The 26,512-nt window shown below is 36.1% G+C and overlaps 1 protein-coding gene across 4 annotated transcripts in view; it reads right to left on the reverse strand.

The window, feature by feature from the left end:
* CADPS2 (calcium dependent secretion activator 2) overlaps window positions 1-26,512 on the reverse strand; it is a 312,175-nt gene that overhangs the window by 27,748 nt on the left and 257,915 nt on the right. Inside the window, exons 19-26 of one of the 4 annotated variants that reach the window (XM_082768100.1) lie at window positions 23,940-24,081; window positions 23,692-23,799; window positions 16,614-16,769; window positions 14,866-15,013; window positions 13,829-13,843; window positions 8,158-8,232; window positions 4,665-4,748; window positions 4,515-4,547 (exon numbers count right to left, since the gene is read on the reverse strand). In XM_082768100.1, coding sequence (XP_082624226.1) covers window positions 4,515-4,547; window positions 4,665-4,748; window positions 8,158-8,232; window positions 13,829-13,843; window positions 14,866-15,013; window positions 16,614-16,769; window positions 23,692-23,799; window positions 23,940-24,081 — 761 coding nt within the window. Of the gene's footprint in view, window positions 1-4,514; window positions 4,548-4,664; window positions 4,749-8,157; window positions 8,233-13,828; window positions 13,914-14,865; window positions 15,014-16,613; window positions 16,770-23,679; window positions 23,800-23,939; window positions 24,082-26,512 lie in introns of those variants that run through there. The other 3 variants (XM_082768099.1, XM_082768101.1, XR_014318177.1) reach the window with 3 other exon arrangements.

The following is a 26,512-nucleotide window of genomic DNA, read 5'->3' on the forward strand; positions in this document are numbered from 1 at the left end:
TATCATACTGTCTATTTAACAAGGAGGCAAATTTTTAAAAACTTTTTTCCATTTTCAAATGTGATGTAGAAACTCTATTATGAATGACATGCATGCTACCACTGGTGATGGAGCATCTGGCTAAAAGTAATGCTGCATTGCCTTGAGTTCTAGACACTCAAATATTTTGCTGCTGAAAGCTCTGCAACAAGTTTAATACTGCTACTGATAGTAGCTTTTCCCTATAGGAGAGATACACTTAAATTTCAGCTTTTTATAATGCAGGTTTGTCATGAATGTCAGTAAAACCCATGTACATTTCTAAATACTTGTATGATGTTTACTCTCTGGCATTTGCCACAGCACATTTCTTAGCATCAGAAAATATTAAGCATACTCGTACTCTTGATGTTACCAAGACAGAAATGTAGTCTTCAAGTTGCTATCCCGTCAAAGCATTAATTTTTCAAAGATGAGAACAGATGTTACGGGCCAACCATATAATAACAAACCTCTTCCTATTTTGTATTTGCTGTCCTCTCTGCCCCTTTCCCCTCCCCTGCATGCTCGAGGGAGGAGTTTTAGCCACAGCACAGATGTAACAATGAAGTGAAAAGGAGTGATGAGCTGGAGGGGGCTATTGTGAGAAACACAGGAACTCCTTATTAAGTGTCCACCACCTAATGAAAGAGCACATTGGAAAATTTCACTGCCTGAAATTTCTCATCTAAATACTCAAGGCTCATCACTTGTGCTTTTGAATGAGAGAGATTCCATATTTTTGGAATAGAAACTACTTGTACTCATGACAAGATCCCCATCTCCTTCATTTCTTACACATCAAATGCCTGAGCCAGGCAGGAAGCTTTGTATAATTGGTTCATTATAAAGGTAGCATTTTATTCTTACATGGTTATGAAAAATACTATTGTGCTTGAATGCAAAAAATGTGATGCATTTTCCTCACCTGTCATGTATCTTCTTGTAGATTAAAAAGCAATCTTTGCAAGGGCTAAGGTGTGTATTTTAAGTGATAACTGCCCTTCAGAACTTCAGCCATGATTCTTCAAGTGTTTATGCAAACACTTTTTCATCTATGCATAGTTTCATTGAAGCCACAGGGCAACAGAGGTGTGAAAGGGTTTGCACCAGGATCTGAATTCTGTGCTACAAAAGGTCTTCAATATTCTAGAGTTACTACAACAAAATCTGATCTTAAACTCCTTTTTTTCCCCCATTAACAATGTTCTGCTATGTTATTTTAACTTTCTGATGCAATAACCGCTGTCCTTTTGATCTCCATTTAAGAGGTATCTCAGAAACACTGCTGACTTAAAAGAGATGATGCAGAGCTTTCCTTCCCATTCTGCAATAGCTTGTTTTTATGGATTTAAAAAAAGAGGGGATGGTTCCCAGGTTTGGGCATACAGAGGAGGATGGTAGTAGAAGCACAGAGCATGAGAAGATTCTGTGCTCTTTATTTTTAAACAGAGGTCTCCAACTAAATCCAGCTTAAAAAGTGAATGGCACAGTATGTCCACACCTTAATAAACACCCATTTCACACAAAAGTTGCTTGCTTCTTAAAACCAGATAAATAGGCAGTGCAGTGCAAGTGTGATATTTGGAAATGGAGGTGTCTGGAAGGTCCTGATGTGTATCTGCCTGGTAGGAGGCAGAGTTCCTACTTTGGCCTCTACAGGACCCCATAAGTCAAATGCTGGCACATGTGTGAGGCCCCTTTTCATACCTTTGATCCCTGCATAAAGGCAACAGCAGAGTAAGAGGCCTGGCATTGTGCGAGTTGTGCACTGCTGTCAGCCCTGGGTCCTTCAAATGGCCTCTGTGCACTTGGTATGACAGGTGGCCTACATGGAGTGCGGGAGGATTAGGTTCCTTCTGTGCCCTCTAAATGACTGGCATAGATTACTGGCTCCTACAAAGGGATTTAAACATACCTTTCTGAACAAAAAGAAGTATATAAATATGCATGTAACTGGATGCTCAATTTGTATAAGTAATTGCTCTGGTTATATTTGTAAATGAGGCAAATGTGTATAGAAATGACGAGCTAGATACACAATTATTTGTGTGCAAAACTGACTTACATGATGAGAAACTGAACACAATGAAATTATCCAAATGATTTAGGAATAGTAATCATTTGAGATTAATACATATTTTTGCCCTTGTTGTACTGCACTCTTTCCCTATTCTCATTAATTAACTGGCTATGTGAACAGAACGTTAAAGAAAGAAAAAAAAATAGGTTTTACTTCTGCATCTCCTAATGACTGCTTGGGCTGTAAGAGAAACTAACAGTTGTATCAGATTTGTGTGATTTTATTTTTATTTTTATTTTTATTTTTTTTAATGCAAGCTAAATCAGCTCCTGTATTCTCTAACAACAAAGCAGAACATTAACAAGAGAACAAATTGTATCCTTGAAGTAATCCTAATATTTATAATGTTTGTGCTATTTTTCTCCAAACATTTGTTTTGTTTTACATGCATAGCAGCTACAATTTCTTTCACTTCAGAGTGTAGCACACTGTGACAATTACCAACAAAAACAGCATAATAGCAACTAGATCTTTCCGTTATTGTTTTTAGGAAATCATAAACTATCATTGTCACTACTCTTCTTAGTCTGGGTTGTTTTGCACTGTTCCTAATATTTCTGTTGGTATTTCAGTTACTAAACCAGACATAGTGTTTATATATCCCTGTACACTGTGGTTGGGGAAAACAATGAGAGTTCCTTGTGACTGTGCACATACCACTTCCTAAAGGAGCATTCTGAAAAATGGAGACGTGTTGAACGTTTTCTTAAACAGGTTAAAACCAAAAGATAGATAGATAGATAGATTTATTCACAATTTTCTGGAAAGATTAATGAACAGAAGGGCAGATAGAAACACCGAACATTTTTGCAAAATTATCTGCCAAACAAACTGCAAGTCTGAGTCCACATTTCCCACCCTGGCCCTGAGAAGCTGAAGACTGCCATCCTTGTGTCACAAAACTTAACATCTAAGTTGTCTGTATTAATAGAATTAACCTTCTCCTCAAAATGACCAAGAACCATCCAAGAATGTCCTTCTTTCTCAATCCTTTATTTCTATTTTGATTTATCTTTCCCTTTTTGTATCCCCTTTCCCTTGCATCCTACCTCTCTCTTAAAACATTCTGCTTAGTATTGCTTTAATTTTCTGCTAACATCTCTTGTCTATTTTAAAAGTTAACTCCTTCTTATTTCACTACAAAACAGCACATTTTTCCCTCTTTGACAAATATTCAGCTTGGAATCAAAGATTAAAAAAAAAAAAAATCTGCTGAATTCACACACTTAAACAAATGAACAAACAAACAAAAAACCTCAACATCCTTTTAGCCCCCAAACCCATTCTTCCCTAGATCCACCAGTTGCCAAGACCCCAAGGACAACTGTAAGGTGAACAAATGAGATCTTCCAATTGAGGTGGGGTATGGGGGAAGAACACAGTCATTTAACAAAGTACAATCTCGCACATATTTGAAACTATACCGAATGAGAGGGCTGCACTTTGGGGTACCTATACTCCTTCGACTACAAAGAATTGAATTCCAAGCACAGAATAACATTTTTAGAAGTATTCATCCCTGGGCCTACTGTGTTTGCATTTAAGCCACATCCATACTTGCAGCTACATGACAAGGAGGGAGAGGAAGAGAGAGTATAGAATTATTGAAAGAATTTCTAGCAACCATATAGTGTAGTGTGTCTGTGGCTCTATGTTTATAACTGTATTTATGTAACATCGTTAATATAATTTTAACCATTTTTTCCTATGCTTGGCAAATATGATTGTCTTAGAATCACATTAAAATCAGTGAGAACATAGATTTGTAAGAGAACAAAGAACATTTTTGAAAGCAATATTGACAATATTTGTCTGGAAACTTCTGTGCTTTATTGTAGAAAAACAATTCATTTATAATACTCTAACGAAATATTTTAATAGCTGAATTTTGGTTTTATGTGTAAAATAGCTCCAACAGCAACCCTTTTTAGTTTTTATTCATACCATAGAAACATTGCATAAACAATGGTAAATCAAAAAGAGATTTAGCAAGCAAGGGATTAAATAAACCAGATTGGGTCCTAAAGTATGAAATTAATGAATAATGGATATTCAAGGATGATGCTTTTACTTGTGGCTTATCCTCCACAATTGAAAAATATATCCAAATGTTGGAAAGACCCCCATAAAAGAGTATCTAGGTTACAATCCTCACTCTTCCACAACTGAAAAAGTGCATTGAGAATAACCTTTCTAAGCTTTGCTTTGAGAGTTACTCATTGCTTAAGGGAAATGAAATGCCCTCTGAGTGTTGTAGTGGTTGTTTAAATACTCTGTGTAAAGCTATAATGAATCTCTGTAGGAAAGCAAAATGTCAACAATAAAAAATGTGGGCTAACAAAACCCCTATTTTTTGAATTATTATTAACACAGGGGAAAAAAAAAAAAAAAAAAAAAAAAAGGTTGTACTTACGGGAACGTCAACATATTTTGCAGCTGCTTTCACCTTTAGAAAATTAAAAATAAAATAACACACAGTAAGTGCTTACTACTACAGATTGTGTGCGATTTTAGAATCATGCATGGAAAGAAGAACAGAAGCATTGTGAATTCAAACACTTACCGTGAATGAAACTAACGAAGAGAAGAAAGTGCCTTCATCGTATCTTGACAATTTAGACAGCACACCTTCTAACACTGAAACAACCTGGAGGAAAAGCACAGAGCAAAACCAAAACGCACAACATGAGAAGTAAATATTTTGAATGAGAATGTGAATTTTTCTTACTAAGACTTCTATTGTTCAACAAGGCAAACTGATTTGATCAACAATCTGATCACTTTCTCTCACACAAAGTGCTGAAATCATGGCAAACATTCTTTTTTCAGCTTCCTTGATGACCCTGCTGATAGAAATGACTGTTTAACCACTGCAGAAATAGAAACCAAACCCCAATTTTTTCTTAAAAACCGATACCACTTTGCTGTCCCTAGACTACATGGTTAAATACAAGAGTGTGTGTACACAGCATGTATTCTGGGTAGAAAATACACGTTATTTTCTAGGACCACAGTTTCTATGATCACAGTTTCAAAGATGATGGAACACAATTGCTAAAGCTGATTATCTCAGTATCAAGTTCCTCTTATCTTTGTTATTGAAAAGAAACCCAGTGCTGATTTCATCCAGAAGTGTAATTGCACTAGTGATTTCTGTCAGCTCATCTTCAGCAACAGCAACAACTACTGCATGGCCAACAAGGGGCAAGAAAATGTAGGCCCCACATCTCTGATATGGTGGGATTCCTTTCCCCAGTGCTTCCACCTGTGACTCTCTGAGGAGGAGGAGTCTCCAGCAAGACGCATCTAAAGATCTTTTTGCCAAAAAACACACGCACACAAAATCTCTTATTAACTGTATTAATTGCAGACTAAATGTTAAAACTTTCCAAAATAGCCTTAATACAAAAAAATTCCTTTCTCATGTTCCTGTGAAGCTATGTTGCTTAAGTCAATCATGGTGTATGACATAAAGTATGTCAGCCACTGTACGCGTGGACGTTTATTTTACACATATGAATTGCCTTCCAGTTTATATAAAGATTGTTTTAAAAGTCATCCCTTGTTCCAATACAGTCATTCCCACAACCACGAGTATCATTTTATGAGTGTGAGGACAGAATAAAATTCCATCTGGCATGCTGTTAATGGGCACTGTAACAGTGTCACAACAGTGTCACCTCCAGAGGAACTGAGATCATCACTTTACAATAAGCCCTGCTCTTAACAGTTCAAGGAGCAGGAGCAAGTGCAAGCCTACATTTGTCATTTATCAATCTAACCTGTCATATTTACAGTGATTAATTAAGACACTAGTATGCAGGCGCTGATCAAGGAATTAAACCACTTCACAAGCTACCAGAGAAAATGGTGGTTGCTTCTGCACACCATGCACAGTTTAATTACAGTTCCTTTATTAGATCAAATTCCCTCTCTCTGCCTTGCTGTTGCATGTCTGTGAGAAGCCACTGCTCATGCACTGCAGACTCCCATACTCATTTTATCTGACTGGCAAGGATGCTTTCTGCAAAAGGGTGTGAAATCTTATTGTGCAAAGACCCACTATGGAAGAGGCTAATATTACAAACAACATGGTGCCCACATTGCCAACAAATGGTTCCAATACAAGTGGGACACAAAAGATCAGAAAGCAAAACACTGCAGTGTCAAGGATATCCATTTAAATGAAAGTGGTAGTTATGAAGCTGGAAACTTGTTTTCTGAGATCTCACTGTACAGACTTGTGAAGCTCTAAGAACATCTCTGCCTATACCTCCGATTCTCTGAACTGGTTGACGTGCTGAACCTGAGACGTGCTGCACTTTGTTTCACTGTTTAGTGCTATTCCTGTCATTTGTTAAATGCTTTAGCTTGGCAAGCCTCGCATATAAAAATCACATTCTAATCTTTACAAAGTAGAGTCTCACTGGAGTGAAAGTATCTCATTTCCATTGATGACTTGCAGCTAAAAACAAATATTGAAACACTTATTCCACTGGAATACAAAGGAAATAATACAGAGGCAAAAACTAAAGAGTAATGAAAATATATGATGAAAAAAAAAATAACTTGCAGGGATATTATGCACGTTGATGTGCTTTTTTCCTGGCCAAAACTGAGAGTTCATCAGCCTTCCTCAGAGGCTTTCCACTTTGAAACAGAAGCAATGTCACTGGCATTTCGTATCTCAAGTGAGGAGAGATTGGTTAAGCTCCTAATGATCAGCCAATGACACAAAATACTTGCTTTCTGTTCTGAGATTTCCACCTCTCGTAATAGTTTATGTGATAACTAATAATGCAAATCCCTCTTTACTGATGACAATCGTCGCTAGAATTCGTATATATATCCAGAAGGAATATGATTGTTTTCCTCCTTGTTCTGTAATTCCAGATATATTAAAAACATATTAAAAGGATTAACTTCTAATAGCATAATTTGCTCTGATTAAATGCACCCCCCCTTAATAATTCTAAAAAAGCCTGACAGGTTTGTTCAGAATGATGACAAACTATAAATCTCAGCCCTGCCAAGTCAAACCATTTGTAGTTATTTTTACATTAATACACCATGAAGAAAGAAGAAAATGAATATCTTTTTTTTTTTTTTTACACATTTATCAACAAGTGGACACATTTTGCTTAAACTTCTATAAGAATTCTATAAAAACTTCCTCTTCAACTCATGTGCAAGCGTGGTGGAGGTTAATCTAAAGGAGATTCTTCCTCCCCCTCACCCCCTGCCTGCAAGCTCTAACAAATGAAAACAAAGGCATAATGAAAATATGACCACTGTCTTAGTTTTTCTCACTAACTCACAATTTGTGCATGGCTAATTTCTCCTACTCTGAATCAGGTATTTCTGGGTAATTTGTAATTCACACATAGCAAAACATCTTGTAAAATGTTTCTGTTCTGTCATTATCTGCCATGTTCTTCAAACAATTAGTGACTGAAAGCATTTTCTTTTATATTAAACACTTAAGACTTCTTCTGAGTCGTACAGTAACACAAGACATTATTTAGGTTTTCTTCATGTATTCTCTAAACATATTTTCTTTTGAAATATTATAAAGCCTGCAAAAACAATTTAAAGAAGTAACAGCATTACCTTAATATATATTATTTTTAAATTAAATGGTTTGTGAAGTAAAATTGCATTAAAAAGTTATACCAATACTCTAGATGTTGTTCATCTCTCTCTATAAAAGTAATTTAAATACTACTTGATGATGGCGAGAAAGTTTTCATGTGAAAAATTAAACAAAAAGTAGAACATGCTATTACATAAGATAATATTGACATAATCATGTCCTACCAGTTCTATCTGATTAGGAAGTTGCACAGAAATTTTTTACCTTATGGGTTATAAAATTTAATTTTGTAAATTCAATATTATTTGGATGACTGCTTTACAAATCATGTTATTCCCCCATCCTCTCTCTCCCCCCCCCCATGCTATAGCAAACCTGCACAATACTTAAAGACATTTTAAAAGTTTGGTAATTAGAGAAAAAATTTCTACTTTGTTATAAATTAAAATCTAAATTGTTTTACCTTTGAAACAAGAAGTGAAATAATTTCTTTAACAGTTTCTTCAACCAAGTCATCTATTTTTGAATGGTACTGTTGCTGTTTTTCAAAAGATAAAGAAGCATTAGCATGTATATGAACACACACTTTTGTCATAAGTCATAAACGGTACAAAGCTGATAACCCTGCCAGATCAGATTTACTTAAAATTATCATTTTGAACATCAGAAGAACAAACCCTTGAAAACGATCCACCCAATCAACACTTTCTTACATTCTGTGTTGAAAATTTTCCCATGTACACTGTTGAGTTAAGCAGCTAATGGGGTTATTATTTAGATGAATTGAGTTCTTATTCTTATTCAGGCGAAGGAATGTGAAGGATACTTTTTGTCTTCTCCTATATAATTAAGGTGGCCATGTATTTTTTTCTAAAGGGTTGGTTTAGCTGCAGAAGCAAAAAGACTAGAATAAGATTTAATTAATACATCATTTCATGTCTGACAACTCTCATTCATAAGTTATTTTAAATGTCCTCTAGAAATAAAACGAGCTTCAATTGTTCACCCTAAAAGAGCCTTTCTGTTAGCACAGTGAGCTGCAGTTTATACAAATCTTACAATATGCTCAGGCAAGGGCAAAATTAAAATTTCATCAACAAAGCAGAATAGATGGTAACAAATTAATAGGCCATAAAAGGCATAATAAAACAGACTTCATTCTCCATAGTCTTTTTCTTTTTCATAAAGAAGGTGCCTTTAAGTAAATGCTTTTAAAATAAATCTGAAAGACTTTTTAGATAATACTACAGAGTTCCCTCCTGAAATTAACAGGAACTAGGGATCCCATTCTGTCAAGGAGGCACATCAATTTAAACAGTAATTCTTCCTTAGAAACATTTATCTGACAGTAAAGATTGTCCCCAATAGCCACTTCACAGAAAATGTAACTTGTAAAGACTAACCCTATCTTCATAGTTCAAGGCTACTTGGAACAGCTAACAGCATAATGCTCGGAGTAAAAGTACTGAGGTCAGTACAAACATTAGCCTAACTTAGCAGCTGCCAGCTGAATAGTTTTCAGAGTTTTTAAAGGCTATTTTTCATCTGTCTCAGAGTTGCCATACAAATCAAAACATTAAATCTGATCTGCTTAATATATTTAGGAATGATTTTCTAAATGCTACATCTACTAAACTTGCATTCAAATTAAGAGAGAGTAAAACTATGAAATGTGTTTACCCATGCACATGTATCTATTCCACATACTAACTACTGCTCTTAACGTGTGTTAAGCTTTGGTTTTACCTTCTTCATGAAAGTTTAAAAACACTTGGAAAACAGGAATACAGGTCTCAGACAAATATGAGCCAACAATTCAGAAGAGCAAAAGAATGTAATAAATACATTAAAGAAATTTCCATAGTTCTATATATAATTGATTCTAACCATATTAATGCATTGACCAATATCTGCTAAGGGCATAAATGATCCATAAACTGTCTGTGACATTGTGATTTACAGAGTCTTCAAAAGGCAATGATTTCTTAGTCTCTAAAAACAATAAATTATTATATTACCACAGATGTACGTCAAAACCATACATATTCCTATAATCTGTGAAAAAATCACTGTGGTCCCTCCCATAAAGCTTCTGCAAATTTACCTCAACCACACATTAAATTCATGGATATATGTATATTCTAAAATCAGTTCCTACATTTTTGCATTTTTATTATTATTTTTTCTATCATCACAGGTAAAATATAATTTTGTGTCAATGGAATATAATCTGTAAGTAACTTTTCTCGTGACCAAGAAAATCAAGAAAAAATTCCAATTATTCAAAAATCACAAAAAGCTTCCAAAACTGATTTTTTTTTTCAGAAATAAGACTTGACTTTTTAAACATGAATTTTGTTCTTTTTTTTTTTTTTTCAAAGATTTATTTTGCAAACCATGAGATCAGAAATTCTTTTAACCCGCTCCACTCCAGTGCCAACTTCCATCAAAACAGCCACCCCTGACAAAACAAATTTTCAGATCCTCATGGAAGATTATTTGACTCCAGATAATAGGCTTTAGGAAGATTACAAATATTGTAGAATTCAAGATAAAATTGTAAGAGCTAACAAGGTAGTACGCACAATCCCCAAAACCAGCACCCAAAGGACTCCAGCTTTTCTACTTCTGCCAAGCTTACTCTGTGAGAGCAGACAAATCCCCACCCCTTTTCCAGATAATGGATAGTTGTGTCCTTATATTCATCAGCTCTGCTGGCTGATGTGATCATGGTCCACTTGGAGTCTGAACGTAGCTTCCACAGCTGAATGGTTTGAATGCATGATGTTGTGCAGTCATTCAGTGTGATCCCAAAGTCCCTGAAGGATGTTGGGATAATGCAGAATCTAGTTCCAGCTTTCCAGCTGCCCTTGAGTAACTCTCAGTAAAATATGAACAACTGCAGCTATACATGTAGGAGGTACACTGGACAAAGCCATGCTTAGCTGCAAAGTGCCATGGGACATAGCCCAAAATGACTTTCTAGCTGGTCTTCAAAATTTGCCTCTATGTTCCTAGTAACAGGCCCAGTACTGATATTTGAAAGAGGACAAAGTATTTTAGTGCCTTTGGACAACTGTACTTATGGGAACAGAAGAGTTTGTTCCTGTAGTGATCAGCTGAGAATAGTAACCTGCTCAGTATAACAACCTGTTCTGTTCCCTCACTGTCCCAATATTGGAGGTGACTTTAAATTACTGTTTTGTTTTTTTTTTTAAAAAACAACAACAACAACAACAACAACAAAAACACAACAGGATAATTAAAAAAAGCTTTTCAAGATTTCTGTTTTGCTTCTTTTAAGGTTGGATGGCTCTGAAAATAAATTGCACATGACCATCTGAAACAAAAGGGTTACTACCAACATATAACAATACTACCTGCATGTTAAATTTCTTCTGCACTTTTGCTATCAAATCAGCTATAAACCTCTACAATTTATGCAGTTAAATGAGTCTTTAAATTTTATAATTTTATGAAATAGCTTTAGAAAAAAGCCCATCAAATGAAAGTCCACTGTTGTTTTTTTATTTTTTTTCCTATCAATATCCACAGCACTACTCGTGGTATATTCCACTGAAATGGCACATCACTCATTTTTGCCCAAATAGAAAAGTACTGTCTCTCTTCTTTTATGAGCATGACAGGGAAGGTGGAATTCTGAAACAACTAAAATATGTTCTGTGTATGTTCTGCTATGAGCACTAAGAAGTGTAGACCAATGGCATTTACTCCGTTCATACTACCCAGTTACACAAAACAACAAATACGCTCCTGCTCATAACTAAGTACTTGTCTACCTCAGTGGCCGTAGAAATATATTCTGCTGGAGTCTTGCCTCCAGCAATATTTCCTGTGTGATTCTTGCCTGTCTACCATACTCAAAAACATGAATTTTACCAGAATATTTCAGTATCTAGATTGTAAAGTTAACAGGCTTTAAACTATTTATGTATTTATTTATTGCAAAACAACAAAGGCTGAAAAATGAATGGATGTTGTGTGACAAAAAAGGTTTCCCTTACTGCTGCTTATTCATTTGACTCAGGATACATGGGCTGTTGGCTTCTGGTTCAGGAATGAATTCTGGTTCAGGGTGTGGGATACTGTTCAGCACACAACTAGTCCAAAATGTATGAACACACATACACTGAAACTAGTAAGATGAACAGGCAACTTTTTGAAAAATAGCAGCAACTGGTATGTTACTTAGCTGTCTCACTGTACCCTTCTGCTGTGACCCAAGAATTGCCATTCTGTTGGCTATGAAGACCACAGGTGGCTATGAATAAGGCTACGGGGACCATAGTTAATCTGAAATAAGGCAATTCTCCCTTTGACGTTGCTTCTCAAACCCTCTTAAGGTGGCTGTCAACTAATGAAGAAGGCATCCAGCCTCTTCAAACACAATGTACTGATTGTGCCTGTATGCTTCTCTTAGCTTTTAATACGATATGAAAAAGGGAAGGAGTGGAGTCTTTCTTAATGGTAGACCTGGGGACTCTTTCTAAGAATGGACTTACCTGGAAGACATTTGGGAAGATGCTGAGAACTAAATGAAGTAACATAGGAAAACTAGGAGACTCAATCAAACTTAAACTATAAACTCAGGGTGCTGTTATTGGTGACCATGACCAGAATGCCCTAATGATAGGGTAAGTAACAACTCCCTCCTATCTGACAACAAAGGGTGAAAACTTCTGCAGCTGACTCTAACTGAAAAAAATACACAAGTGCTTATAGCTCTGTACAGTGACTGAAAAGATCATGCTGTATTCAAAGAGATGTTTAAGTCTATCCATTTAATGAAATAACACCTTCCATCACTTGGAGAGTAAGTTCCAGAAATTGTCATATGGTTATTCAGTGTTGAGTTTTAGATGAATGAAAAGACCTTTAATATATTTTTTTACTCGGGCCTTATGGAAATCTTTTCTTGACTGGCATAAAGGACCACATCTTAGCTCAAAATGAAGAGGCCAAGTAGGAGTTATTGGAAATGGCAGAGATGTTATTGAGGAGCCGGAAATGCAACTGTTCATGTCATGAAATGCTCTTCTGCCTTCTTTAGCAGATGGACAGATTTCCAAATTATTTCACCCAAGAAATCTTCAAGCATTTCAAGCAACTATGATATCAACTACAAATGACTGGAAATCCTATTTTTTATTATTATTCTGAAACAGCCTTGTGAATGGAAGAAACTCAAAGTTCATGAGAAAGAAAGTTTCCACATTGCCTGATAATTTCTGGTATATGAAGAATTTGAGATTCTTTTGGTTGATTGGATGAATGGGGATGAAGATTTATTTGGGAACTTTGAAATAATATTTGAAATATTTTATCACAGGTCAAAAAAAAAAAAAAAAAAAAAAAAAAAAAGCACTGGAAGCATTTGGGGTCATGGTCAGACCTAGCAGAGAATAAGAGCTGTATTTCTGTTTGGAGGTTGATAGAGCTTGGTGGAGCTCTATGATGGAGCTCTATTTTCAATGATGAAGCTTGAAAATCTACAGAAAGAGGAGATTTCAGAAGAGAATATGGTGAGCGTCTGCAGTCCAAAAGGTAACAGTGAATGCTGAACTTTGTTTCTGAGGGGGACAGGCTGAAAATGCAGGAGATATAAAACAGAGCATGTGAAGGGGATGGTGTGATTGTGGAAAATGGGGCATCTCTCTGCAGCTCGTTATGGTGGCATTGGTATTGCTTTTTCCTCAAGAAGGGCATGCACATGTGTGCAGGTTACTGCTCAGACAATAAGTAAAAGATGAACCAGGCAGTAACACCTATGGTGAACAGCTGCTAGTTGTGGTTAAATTCTGATGAGCACGGAAGTTGTTTGTTGCTATTTTGCTTCACTGAGAGGCGCAAGAGTCTCTTTACTTTGTAATACAATAAAACAAGACACTGGGTCTGAAAAGAAGAGTGAAGAATTCATCTGGAACAACCTTAAGAGGATGAATGAGGAAATTTAGAAGCTGATGATCTAGAAAGGTCAGTCTGTAAGGGAATTTCTAGGGGTAGGTTAGCAAACAACAACAAAATCACCACTATTTCCACTTAAAATAAAAAATGGCAGTTAATAACCAAAGAAAAAATGTGGGCTAAAAAACAATGAAAAAACACGTACTTACCCATTGACTAGCAAACTGGTTCATGTCACGGAAAACCAAAAGGAAAAATAAAGATGACAGGGTAGAACAGGGAAATGATGAATGTCTCATTGAATTGGGAAAAAAAAAAAAAAAAAAAAAAAAAAAGACAATTACATTGAATACACTAACTCAAAAAGATGAATTAATAAAATGAAAAGCACAGTACAGAAATGGGAAAATCAACAGAAACAATATGACCAATAATAATGTGACCAATATAAACCTGTCCAAAGCACATTTTTTTGTTGCCAAGTTCTGACAAATATTTTTACTCTCTCTCCAAAACAAGATTACACTAATGCATTAGTACTAATGCATAGCAAGAACAGTTTTAATTTTATTCTTGTAATCTCACCAGTGTACACAGTATGCCCTTTTTCACTTTGTGTATTATTCCTGCTGAGAGTGACAAAATGGGAAGTACAGTAGTCAGTGAAGCCTGTATTTCCTTCAGAAATACATCAGTGCTTCAACTGTGGAGAATCTACAATCCCAGTAGCAGATGACTACCAAAATGATCTTTGACCTTGGAAATCAAAAACAAATCCCATTAAATTAGCTGATTATTTCTTTCCTCTATTTTCATCATGTTCACAGGCATGAGTGCTAAGTGTATGAGCCAATTAAAACAAATCTTACTCAATTAAAACCTGGCTGCAAAGGACAATGTTTTGGCTCTATTTTACTATTACAAAAGAGTCCTGAAGAGGGCTGATGATCTGCTGTAACTCAAGAGAAATTCCCAGAGTGGCTGTGAATCAAGAAATCCTCTGATTGTCTACAGACTTACAGGTCACAGCAAATAAATTACAGAAGCACTCTGTGTCTTCTCTGGTGGAGGATAAGGGGTAGTGTTTTGAGTGATGCTTCTAAGGAGCAGTCTATGCAAGCTCTTGTACAGAGTGCTACATGACACCTTTCAGTTAATTTGAAATTAATCTACTAGAGACAGTCCATGGAGTGAGACATTTCAGATTAACTGAACATAGGAATTAAGCATACAAATTTTCACTTACCTCTTGCCCTCCATCCAGAATGCAGAGTTTAGCTGTCTGTTTTTTGGCATCAACTAAGACATTAAACATTGTACACAGAGAAGAAGGAATACGCAAGTCTGTTGATTTGTTTGTCTTTTGCAGCTTGAGTTCAAATGCAATTCTTGTTCTGTTTATTAGAACACAATTCATAAAATGAGTCTCTCTGATAATTCTGAACAACCATTACAAAAATGTATAAACGCTATCTAAACATCTTGACTTAACATGACTATACATCCACGTGAGGAGATTTCAGAAATGAAATTCTGTAAATGCAGAATATCCACCCATTCAATAAACAATTGTATTGATGGTAATCTCAAGGTTCTTCACTGCTTCAGCTAATGCATTTGAATAATAAAAGTATTATCTTCTTGCCTACTAGATAACAATATGCTTCCTTGTATGGCGACTAAGAATGATTTAAAGCAATAAAAAAAACAACATTTTCCATCTCTTCTATGTTAAAATGTAGTTTACCATAACAAGTACTTGCTTCTAAGAAATATAATTCAAAAATCCTCCTTTATTAGAAAAGGGAATTTCATTGAAGGAGTTTATTATTAAGCAAATATGAATATTTATATTGAAACATAAGATATATCATGAGATTCATAATACAAAAAAAAACTATTCTCATACCAGTACAAATAAGGAGTAACATCAATAAAATAAATGCTAATAGTTCAGAATACATAAATATAAAAATGTTTTATTTCCACACTTATTTGTAAATGTGCATAGCAGAAATTGACACAGTATTTTACAAAATGGGAACAAGTATTTCTGTATCAAAGGTTTTCTTTTTCTTTAGCCCTCCATATCACTGTTCTAAATTTTCTGTTTGACACTGTTGAATTGTCTACAAACTTTTTTTTTTTTTTTTTTTTTCCTCATTCTCTTATTTTATTTTTTCTAAATCAGTATTTTCTTGTGTTTGGACTAAATTTTCTCTGTATGTGGAATCATGGCTTCTGAGGAACTGAATAAGAGATCCCTGTAAATTTTCTATACATACAGATATTTATTCTAAATTCAATGACATTTACTGAAAACTATGGCACAGATCTTTTCAAATCACCTATGATTAACTTAGAAGAATATACCCATAATTATAACATGCAGGTTAAGAAAACAAACAAAACAAAACAAAACAAAACAAAACAAAAAAACAACATAATGTTTTCTGTGTAATTTCCAGACACTTAGTGATAAAAAACAGTTTTAGTTGGATGGTTCATAGATGCTCTTCCTTTCCTATATGAAATGCTGTATCCTCTTTAGTTTGCAATATCTTTCTTAGAGGTAGTACTCTAAAATGATAAATGAACTAGTATCATTAACTGAAAGTAAAGACTAACATCATAATGGAGAATTGAAATGTATATTTTTTTTATCAGTAGAATTCTGAAATTTGTTAGCATTTGCCAAAAAAAGGAAATGGAAACAAGATGTGTCATTGACTTCCAAGGGACCGCTCACATATGTAGAAATTCTCCTTGCTATTTTGCAGATTTTGTCAAATTGCTGGTTCTCATGTGCTGGGAAATAGATGTCATGATCCCTTTCTACTTGCCCTGATTCCTATGACCTTTCCCTATACGTCTGCTGCTGATCATTGCAGGAAACAGGATTCTTATACTGATGCACATCTGTGCACCAGTATAATTGTTCCTATGTTAATTTTCAAATCTCTCCCCATTTTCAATTGGTCATTTCAACTGTACCTTTTAACGCAGGCTTCTATCATGTCAGTGGCCATGAGTTTAAGTCTCTGTTCTAAGTGGTGGGCAAATTCTGGTTCTGGCCAGTGAAGATCAAAAACAAACATCTGTAGAGCATCCAGTTTCCAAAAAAGATCTTCTGATGTAGCCGAGCCATTTCTATAAGAAACAAAACAAAACAAAATCCCCAAGAGACAGAAGATAAATGTATGGGTGTCTATCCCATTTGTTGCAAAATTATCTAGCACAACAAGATTTCCTTATCACCACCCCCTCTTCCTCCTTCATTTTACTGTATCTCATCATACATCAGAATGCTCATCAGAATGCTCTTATTCTGAGGATGTGAAAACGGTAATGTGAAATTTAAAATAATTTCAACTTTAAGATGAGAAATATGGCAGGTTAAGGGAGGCTAGGTGGGATGATGGGGAACATGGAGAAATGATGTAGCCCAAATTTCAGAGCAAGATTGGAAAAATAAAGGATAAACAAATATTAATTTGTTAAGACCTTTTAAAATGGTTAAGATTTTGCATACATTTTCTTCCTTTCATAACTCAGGTAACTAAACCTACCAAAGAAATGAGGACACTAGTAGTTATATCATAGAAAAAATACCCAGACAAACAGTCCCTTGATAAATACTCATTAATTTAAGCAGAGTGAATAACATCAGATCTCAGTGGAAAAAAAAGAGAACAGGAACCATTTAAAGAAATTTGTGCAAAAACAAAATGGGGGATTAATATGGCTCTGTATCACCTCAGATCATCCATGTTTTCAAGTTCTTCTTCTGCCCTGAACCAAGTGCTACATTTTAAGACAAATCTTAGCAGTAAGTATGGTTACACTTCCACTGTCAATGTGAATTAACTAATATTCTCATGAAGTCTTGTATTTCAAAGCCTGGCTTATTGCTCAGGGAGCCACAAGACTACATAGAACAGCATTGCAGGATGTTAGTGACACAAACAACAAAAAGTGCCTGGCAGTCTTAATTCACATTCAAATAGCTTAAATGTATCACAACTGTAATTTTCTTTCTTCTACCTCATGGCAAAAGAACACAATTGCCAAAGCGTAAGTGACCCCAGCTCATATGGAAGGAGACAGTGAGTGCTGAGTGTGTTGAGGACTGGGGAGAGTCAGGTTAAAAAATAAGCAAACAAAATGAAAAGCAGGAAAGACCTCTAACATCTCAGCAGCACTAACACCAGGCCACACTAGGCAAGCCGTGACAGCAAGTAGTAATGTCAAGCAAGGCCTGAAGCACTGCACAAGCTCAGGGCTTAGGAGAGGTGGCACGGATGCAGCAGGAGGACTGCTTTGGTCCTACAGCACCCCACCATCTTCCAGATCCATGCAGCCATCCCTTTTCCCCTCCGTCTTCATGCTACCACTACTTCAGAGCCATCGATGTCTTCTGCTGTGCTGTCTCAGTGCCACAAAGGACAGCCAGGCCAGGAGGAGTGGGGAGCCAGGGAGAAGCTGGGTGCACGGACACCTGCCTAAGGAAAAGGTTGGGCCCAAGCAACTGACTTAAATGTCGCATGTTTTGATGTCTTCACTACACACAGGAGGATATTCCACAGTTTCAGACAGGTCTCACATATCACTATGTATACACATTCCCCACTTATTTTTAACAGTAATTGCTAATTTTACATTGTACTGTCCTCCTGAAAGAAAGCAGCAGAAACAGGAAAAAGGCCCAGGAGACAGCTAAGATTACAAATTGTAATCACGGATGTTACCAGTTAGAGCTGAGTGGGGAGTGCTTTTATACACCACACTGTTTAATTAAGAAATATCAATAACAAACCAACAAAACTCCTCAAAAAGTCTACAATTCTGTTGGACCATTTATTAAGTTACATGACATCAAATATTGAAGATTTAATTATATATGCTTTGTACACTGTCAATGAGTAAAGCTGTAAATGCTATATTATGTGCAATATTTGATTTGAAAATGATGGAGTCAATTTTTGAGACAGATGGGGTAAAAGAAGACGAACTTTATAGTGACAGAACTGGGGGCAATGCCAGTCCATATTACAGTTGATAAGAGCACATTTTCTAGAAAACAAAACATACTTCCTCAAGAAACAGAACTACTCTTTTTCATCAACAGATCATACAGTTTTACCATTTTTTTATCCCTCCATAATTTCTTTTTTTTTATCCTAATGGAATTCCAAATGAAATTCTTTAAGACTCAGGAGGACTCATGTGCTCTCAATAACATCAATGTATTCTTATGCACGTTCACTCCCTGGTAGCCACTTAATTTGGTTTCATTATACTGCCAAGTAAAGTTTCAAATTATAATAAATGTGGTAATAGACACAGGTTCATGAAACACTAATTCATTCTGTCAGAACCGCTAATTCATTCATTCTCTTCTCATAGGATTTTGATGTTCCATTCTTCAATTTTTATTCAGCATCTTCCAATGACATTTGAATTTGACTACTGTATTATACTAATCAGATGGGGGAGGAAACAGAAACTATTCTTTCCTAGTTCACACATCTAGGCACAAATATCCAATTTGTTTGCTTGCTGCTGCAAGAACAGTGGTTTCAAACAACTTGTTACTTCTGTTTGTACCAGATACTTGCTTTAGTTGGACTTCAAGATATTTTTTTTTTTTCTGAGCCTTATTGTGTAAAAGTGTTTCAAATAATATTAATTGTCAACACATGCCTCAATGATGGTGATTTTATGAATTACTGCAATTGTTTATTTTTAAGTTTATTGCTGAATTATAACCCGTTTGTGTTTTGTGGGGAGTGTTACAAAACACAGCACCAGTTCTACATTCTTTATGAGCCCTCAGTTTGTGGGCTCCAGCTCTACTACCTCCCATGAATATGTATACTCAAGGCTCAGAAAGTCAACTGAGAATTCTTTCAACAGAAAAGGATTTTCAGTAATTACAGAATCAATGGCAATTGCACCAACTCTCTACTTTTCATCAGTAGGTGAGGGGAAAGACTGGAGTAGAGCTTTGCCACAGCATGTAACAGCTTGTGTGTGGTCCCTCAAAGACAGTAGGGTCAGCTACCTCTCCGTTCCTTCTGCTTAGTTCAAGACTGAGGCAAATTCAGGCTTAAGTAAACAAAACATTCTTCTTAATTCTTCTTTCTTCTTAAATGAAACTATTTTGGAAGAAATTAAATATGGCCTGTAGCATTCATTCATCTACCAGAATGCTCAATAAGAGCTTGCCATACTTGCCTTGAATTCAAAACTCCATATTCCACAGGAAGGGACCATCTCAGCGAAGTTTCACTACTCTGTCAGTCTTACTTAAGGCTATATTTTTAACTACCCATCCTTAAAAACACAAACGATTGCCACCTTCCACTTCCCCACAGGTAAGCCAGGAACAATTGTGGCACTACAGATGTAACTCCCCAAAACAGTGCTGAAATGTGCCCCCATGACTTATTCAGCATGCACAAACACACAGACAGGTCCAGCAAGAGAGCTCATATTCAGACCATGTCCTTGTGTGTGACAGTCAGAGCATTGCGACTGCTCCCTCTGCCACTCAGTATAGCTAGGCCATAGCAGGAAGAACATTTCCTTTGGTTTTGCCTACTCTGGTCGGTAGAGAAGACAGAAGTGTCCTCCTGCAAGCACATATCTTATCCTATGTTTCTCCAGCCTTGAGATTCACTGAACCCAATGTTCTATGGTGGCATAAGATAACAACAGACAATCTCAGATCCATACCTACAATATTTTTGGTCAGTGAATCTATGCCATGCCTGCTTTGAAAATAATAATATACAAATTAAATGTAAAGAACTACAATCATCCTCGAATCTAATTTAAAAGCCTGGTCCAGAACAGGTAGAGAAATAAAATTTAAAAAAAAAAAAAAAAAAAAAGGAACAGAAATGTAATTTAAAGTAATGTATTTGAATTAATGAATAATTAGAAATGCCTCATTCTGTTCAATTAAAAGCTTTTACAGAATATTCAAACTTTTAGGAGATTATGTTTAGCCAAATGCAATAGCAATTCACAGTGCGCTGTACATCTAGCCAAGGTGTCCTGTGAGTTATCCTCTCCAGAGACCAATCAAGAGAAACAGACTACTACACAGAACACTTTCCTCTTTTCATCTCTTTCCAATGTCCAATAATAAAACATTAAGCTAAAACAACTGGAAATGAAGTAAGGATCTTCTTAAGAGCTGTTATAAGTAGTATATATTTTCTGCTGCAAAACATATGATTAAGGAAAAAAAAAAAGTTAACTAAAAGTGATAAACAATATTCTCTAGTAATGTTCAAAAGGATTTGAGCAATTTTTAAGTGATACAGAGGAAAATATTGTAACATTTATCAATAAGACACGCGAAGAAATGCCTAACAATATATTTTCATGTCTTTCTATTCAGCAAAATTTCTTAGGTAGGCATGTTATCAGCTCTCTCAAATATGAACAGACTCGAGACTGGACTTAAGAGCTCCTGTGAATACAAACTCATAATCATGTACTAAGGCTTATATATTAATAAAGCTTGGAGAATATGAAAACTCTTCCTACTACAACTGCAATAGACACGAGACTTAGCAAACATTTAAAAATAACTCAGTTTACTTGCAGACTTTTTTGTCTCAGTTTTCTTGCCTGTAATTCTTCATTGCGTAATTCAATTTAATAGTGATTAACTGGCTAAAATCATTACTTTCAAAAATAGAGAAGCCCATCACAACATAGTGACATATTTGGTCATCTTGCCAAAGCTTCAGCCGTGAGGCCTGGAGGAGGGAGCACAGTGGATGGGGAGAGAAGGACTTGGGGGTGCCAGTTGGAGCCACCTGCAACTACTGACAGAGGAGATCATGAATTTATGTGCTTCCACTGACTCTGTACAATACGCCACCCTAGTCCTTTTAAGGTGGGTGTTCCTCATAATGAAAGGGAAACCTCACAGGAAACAGGGGTTAGAGAACAGGAACTTTGGTTACTTCCCACTGGAGAATTTAACTAGAAGAGGGACCTCTGTTTTTCCTGAAAAGACTGGGGTGGAAGCAGCAGGGCAATAAACACAACTCTGTTCTTTCATGTAATAATGAAAAAAAAAACAAACAACAAAACACTTCCAATGCTGGAAGCTGAGATGTTGTAACCAGCAGGAAAGAATAAACTCATTAGCTTGAGAGGAAGAACTGGCTTACAATGCCTTCAGTCAAACTGGTTTTGCTTTTTGATTCAAATAAAATAGATGGCCAAGTTACCTGGCTTATCAGTCAGATGCAGGTATGCTGATTCTTAAAATATTACCTGAATTCCACAGTATTACAAAGGTAACTTAATACTACCTAAAATCTTGAAAGTAAATGTACACCTCATTCCTAAAATAGAACTTCGAGGCTCTACTTTTATGGGAAAAAGAAGGTGAAGAGTTGCTTACAATAGAGCCAGTGCCTTGGCAGACCTTTTTTTCTGGCATGCTGCAAGGGGCAACTGAAAGGGGATGATGGCCTTTCGGAGGCCATGTGCAGACCCCACAGCTGGAACAGCACTCATCCCCACTTCTCCTGAGAAGCTGCAGAGCTACTGCAAGTGCTTACCGCTCACATGAACCTCAGTGCTCACTGATGCTTTCAAAACCTCAACAGTTAGTTTACGATGTTATTCATACTTTCCCATATACACCACATACCTTAATTCTAAAAGATGTGCATGGGGAGGTGCCAATGGCTGAGTTTCATGGTACTCAGATTTTCACAATATTGTCTAGGTATTTATTGCTACACCAAAGCCTTCATTTAGAAGAGATCTACCAGTATAATCCTCCAACCAGAATCCATACTTAATATTTATTAATTATTATTATTATTACATACTTATTAATTACCGGGGCTGCTAGAATACAGACTGTAAGAAGGCCACATCTAGAGTTGTAACAACTCTGAAAGCTATTCTTAAAAAACAAAACAAAACAAAAACAAACAAACAAACAAAAACAAACAAACAAACAAACAAGTAACACTTGAAAGGGCAGGAATAACTAGACAAAGGTCAGTTAGATGGAGTAGCAGAAGACCAAATAGTTTGTACTCAAAACTGAAATGACTTGCATAAGCCACCAAAGAGAAGGATTAAAAGGGTTTTTTTTGGTAAACTTTTAGAGGAATTAGCAGCAGAAAAACAATCATAATACTCAACAGACAATTGCCAGACATCTGGCAGAGCACAAACTATCAACTCTCACAGTAATGGATCTGAGTGCTTCTTAGTCTAACTCCATCACAAAACTTGAGAAAACAATAGTTAGTCTGAAATTATATTATCAGGCTTTGTGTGTTAAATATATGTTTGTTGAAGTCATTCACATTCATATTATAATACAACTTGAGCTAAAACAATGTTCTTCTTGAGCCTTCCTCAAATATAGAATGTGTCCACACACTGAGAATTCTGGCCTGTAACTATGGAAGCACTCCTGCAGAACAGGGCATGGCATGTCTGCTATCTCTCTCCCCCTCCCTTTCACTAAAGAAAAGAACACGAGTGTTGGGAAAAAAAAAAATAAAATACATATATATATTTGAAATAGACAAAGAAATAGATATAATTCTGTTCTGGGTACTGATTAACTTTTACTATTTCCCTGTAGTATGAATATTTATTTTATAAATGTTTTCAGAACCAATTTATACATACAATGAGTTAACCAAACCCAAGGAAAAATATGACAGGTTGCCTCATTTTATGATCTAAAATAAAGTATTCAAAAAGTTCCAAACTGCTTATTAATCAAGAAGAGTAGTTATGTTGCTTAGGGTATAAAACACCGTTCATACTACGACAGACCTTTGCTAAGTTAATTTTCTAAGTTATGAAGTTTAAAACTGCTACATTTTAATACACTAGAAAGCACAACTCACTAGCATTCCATGCTTGGCTCACTCCCAAGAAACAGTATTTTCCAACTAAGGTATCATAAACACCATGCAATCCAAATACAGCTGCACAGAACACTAGCAAGGCCATGCAGAGCTGACATACAGTCAGAAGGTTATTGAAGAATACACACGTGGAGTCATACATAGAAGTCATCCAGGTTGGTGTAGTAAAGCTAGGCATTTGTGGAAGATTAAGAGGCAAACTTGGAACTTTTGGAAGAGCTACATTAGGAAGACTGTTGCTGATGCTCCTGTGAAGAAATAAACAATGTAGGAATACCGTAAAAAAATAGAATATTTAGAGGACAGTGGGGGAGAGCACCTGATTAGAGAGAAAGCTCTAATTTGTACAAAGCATGAGCTTTGTACTAGTCTTGTAAAAAACACTTACTTGACAGGTTGCCACGATTCTTGTTCAAGACCTCTGTGAATGGACTGGGCAATTGATGATTCCATGAGATCAATGTAGCGGATGACCATGGGAACAAAAATTTCTTGCAAGTGCTTGTGAAACTTTCCATTGCACAAAAATGCTTTAAAAAGAAACAAAACACAAACAAAACCATCAGGCCTTCCCATAATTTATTTTCCTATAGGAAAGAATATCTCTTAAAATGTTTTAGAACATAAAAGCATTTTAAGAACAAGTACATATAGTGTCACACAGCTTGTGTAGGAAGCACTGTTCATAAAAAAAAAAAAAAAAAAATCTTCATGAAGATTCTGCAGCATATTTTTCAATGTCACTGTTATGAAAATCAGGCACATACCTAACTGTTTTGTCGAGCCAGAACACTTTTTCATCTTTTTAAAATACACTTCACTAAATATAAGCCTTAGAAATTTTGTTCAATACTTAGACAAGACAGAACCAAGAGAAAAGAAAAAAAAAAAAAGTATTTGAATATAATTCTTAGCTTAGGGATATGGTTTAGTGGAGGGCTGTTAGCGTTAGGTTGGAGGTTGGACTCGATGACCTTGAGGTCTCTTCCAACCTAGAAATTCTGTGATTCTGTGATTCTGTGATAATTCAATTATTTTTATTCTCCTTATGTCAAGGGCAACAGAGGTTACAATAAACCATTCTAGCTTCAATATGCTATGTGCAAAAATATAAAGATATACAGCCTTTCCTTCAGAGAGCTTACAGGAAAAAGGCAGTATGTGACATACATGTAAGAGTGTTTGGGGCATTAAGAACAGTTTACCCATCTCCTCTGTGCTTTCAGGAACCAGTGAAGTCCTGAATCACTGCCCATACCTACATACAACGTGTTTCAGTATGCCTGTTCAGCATGCCAGAGCCCACCATTTAAAACCCACCAACTATTTAAAAGAAATGCTGCAAACTAGTTGCTTAAAATGCTTAGGGAAGCTGTTGGTATAAAACATTGAGAGGTTTTCTCTTGCTTTTTGAAAGAAACAGAGATGGCTGGTGGGGGATTCTATAAGCATGAAGCCTTTCTCAAGAGAAGTAAAGCAACTACAAGAAGTAGAATATTACCTGCTTCACAGCCAGGATTTACTGCATGAAAAACTGTATGCACAATGTAAACTGAAGACCTAAAAAAAAAACACCTAAAAACCTAAAAATAAATTTGCCATCACCACTGCTCATCCTGATAGCCCTTAAAATGCTCTGTAACAAAGCCTTACCCTCATTGCGTCTATGTATGTCCTACCGCACCAAGGGAGTATATCAGTTTCATGTTTTGAATGTCTGTGTTCACCTTTGAATCCTATTATTAGGACCCATAAGGATATTCCCATGTGTCATGTAGGCAAGCTGAGCCACAGGGAAACATTTTCATAGTGTTGGAAGCCCTTATTTTCTCCCACCCTTATTCTGCTGTTTTAAAGTATTGTGTGCCTTTCTTCAGCTTTTTCTTCAGCTCAGTGAGCAGGTACCGTCTCTAGGGAAGGCATTTGTATCTTTCCTTTATGGCTTCTGTGTTTCTCCTCCCACTTATTCCTACTGCCAGACTTCTCACTTGGCATGGACAGGTACTTCAACTGCATTTTGAGGAGGCTTCCTCCACTTCCTATGAATTAAAAGGATAGATCATGGGGCTCATAACCAGGGATCTCAGATTCATCTCAGTAATCTATAAAACCTTCTTGTTCTACCACTAGTACAACTCCATGTATAACATATAAAAATAATTTCTGCTACTTCCAGAAACTCCTTTATCTTCCATTTATGAATGATGTTCACCACGGTCTAAATCTGAGAGAGATGGAAACTATGGAGAAAATGTGCCATCAAGTTTCAGTTCCCCATTGCTACCTGCACTGCAAAGAAACACAGTGTCAACATTCAGCATGTCTGGACACTATTTTGTGTGTGTGTGTGTGTGTGTGTGTGTGTGTGTGTTTAAAATGATTTTAAAAAATGAAGCCAAGAACTATTTTCTTTAAAATATCCTTGCAGTGATGGGAAATTACATATGAATCAATTTTCACCTAAAGGGAGAAGATTGGTAAGATAAACTCCCTCTGCATTTGGCCACCTACCTCTCTTGCTAAGAATTTCAATATTTTTAGCTAATTTCAACCATATTAGACATGGGGGTGGAGATCTCCAGAATATGAAGTTTCATGAAAACAGGCAACTAGGTAGCAGACAGAGATTATTAGAGTTTCCACTGAGAAAAAGGCAGTGGCATAAGTTTGTCTCTTATTAAACACCTGAGAATCCACCCTGGAGAGCACCTACGGGTCCATTACAAACATGCTCCATTATTTACACTGCTCATAGAACTACTTGCTAACTAGCTAGTTCTGGCTTACTTAATTGTGTATCAGTCACTCCAAACTGTTACTTTTATTTTATTATATTTATATATCTTAAAATTGCAGCATCTGTGACCAACAATAACAACAACCTAGAAGAATTTGGATATTAGCAGAAAGACGTGGAAGCCTGCCCACATGCTGCGTGGTTCACAGTAAACAGTGGATGAG

Source organism: Aythya marila (genome assembly GCF_965140915.1).
Source record: "Aythya marila genome assembly, chromosome: 1".
In the NCBI taxonomy this organism is placed as follows: domain Eukaryota; kingdom Metazoa; phylum Chordata; class Aves; order Anseriformes; family Anatidae; genus Aythya; species Aythya marila.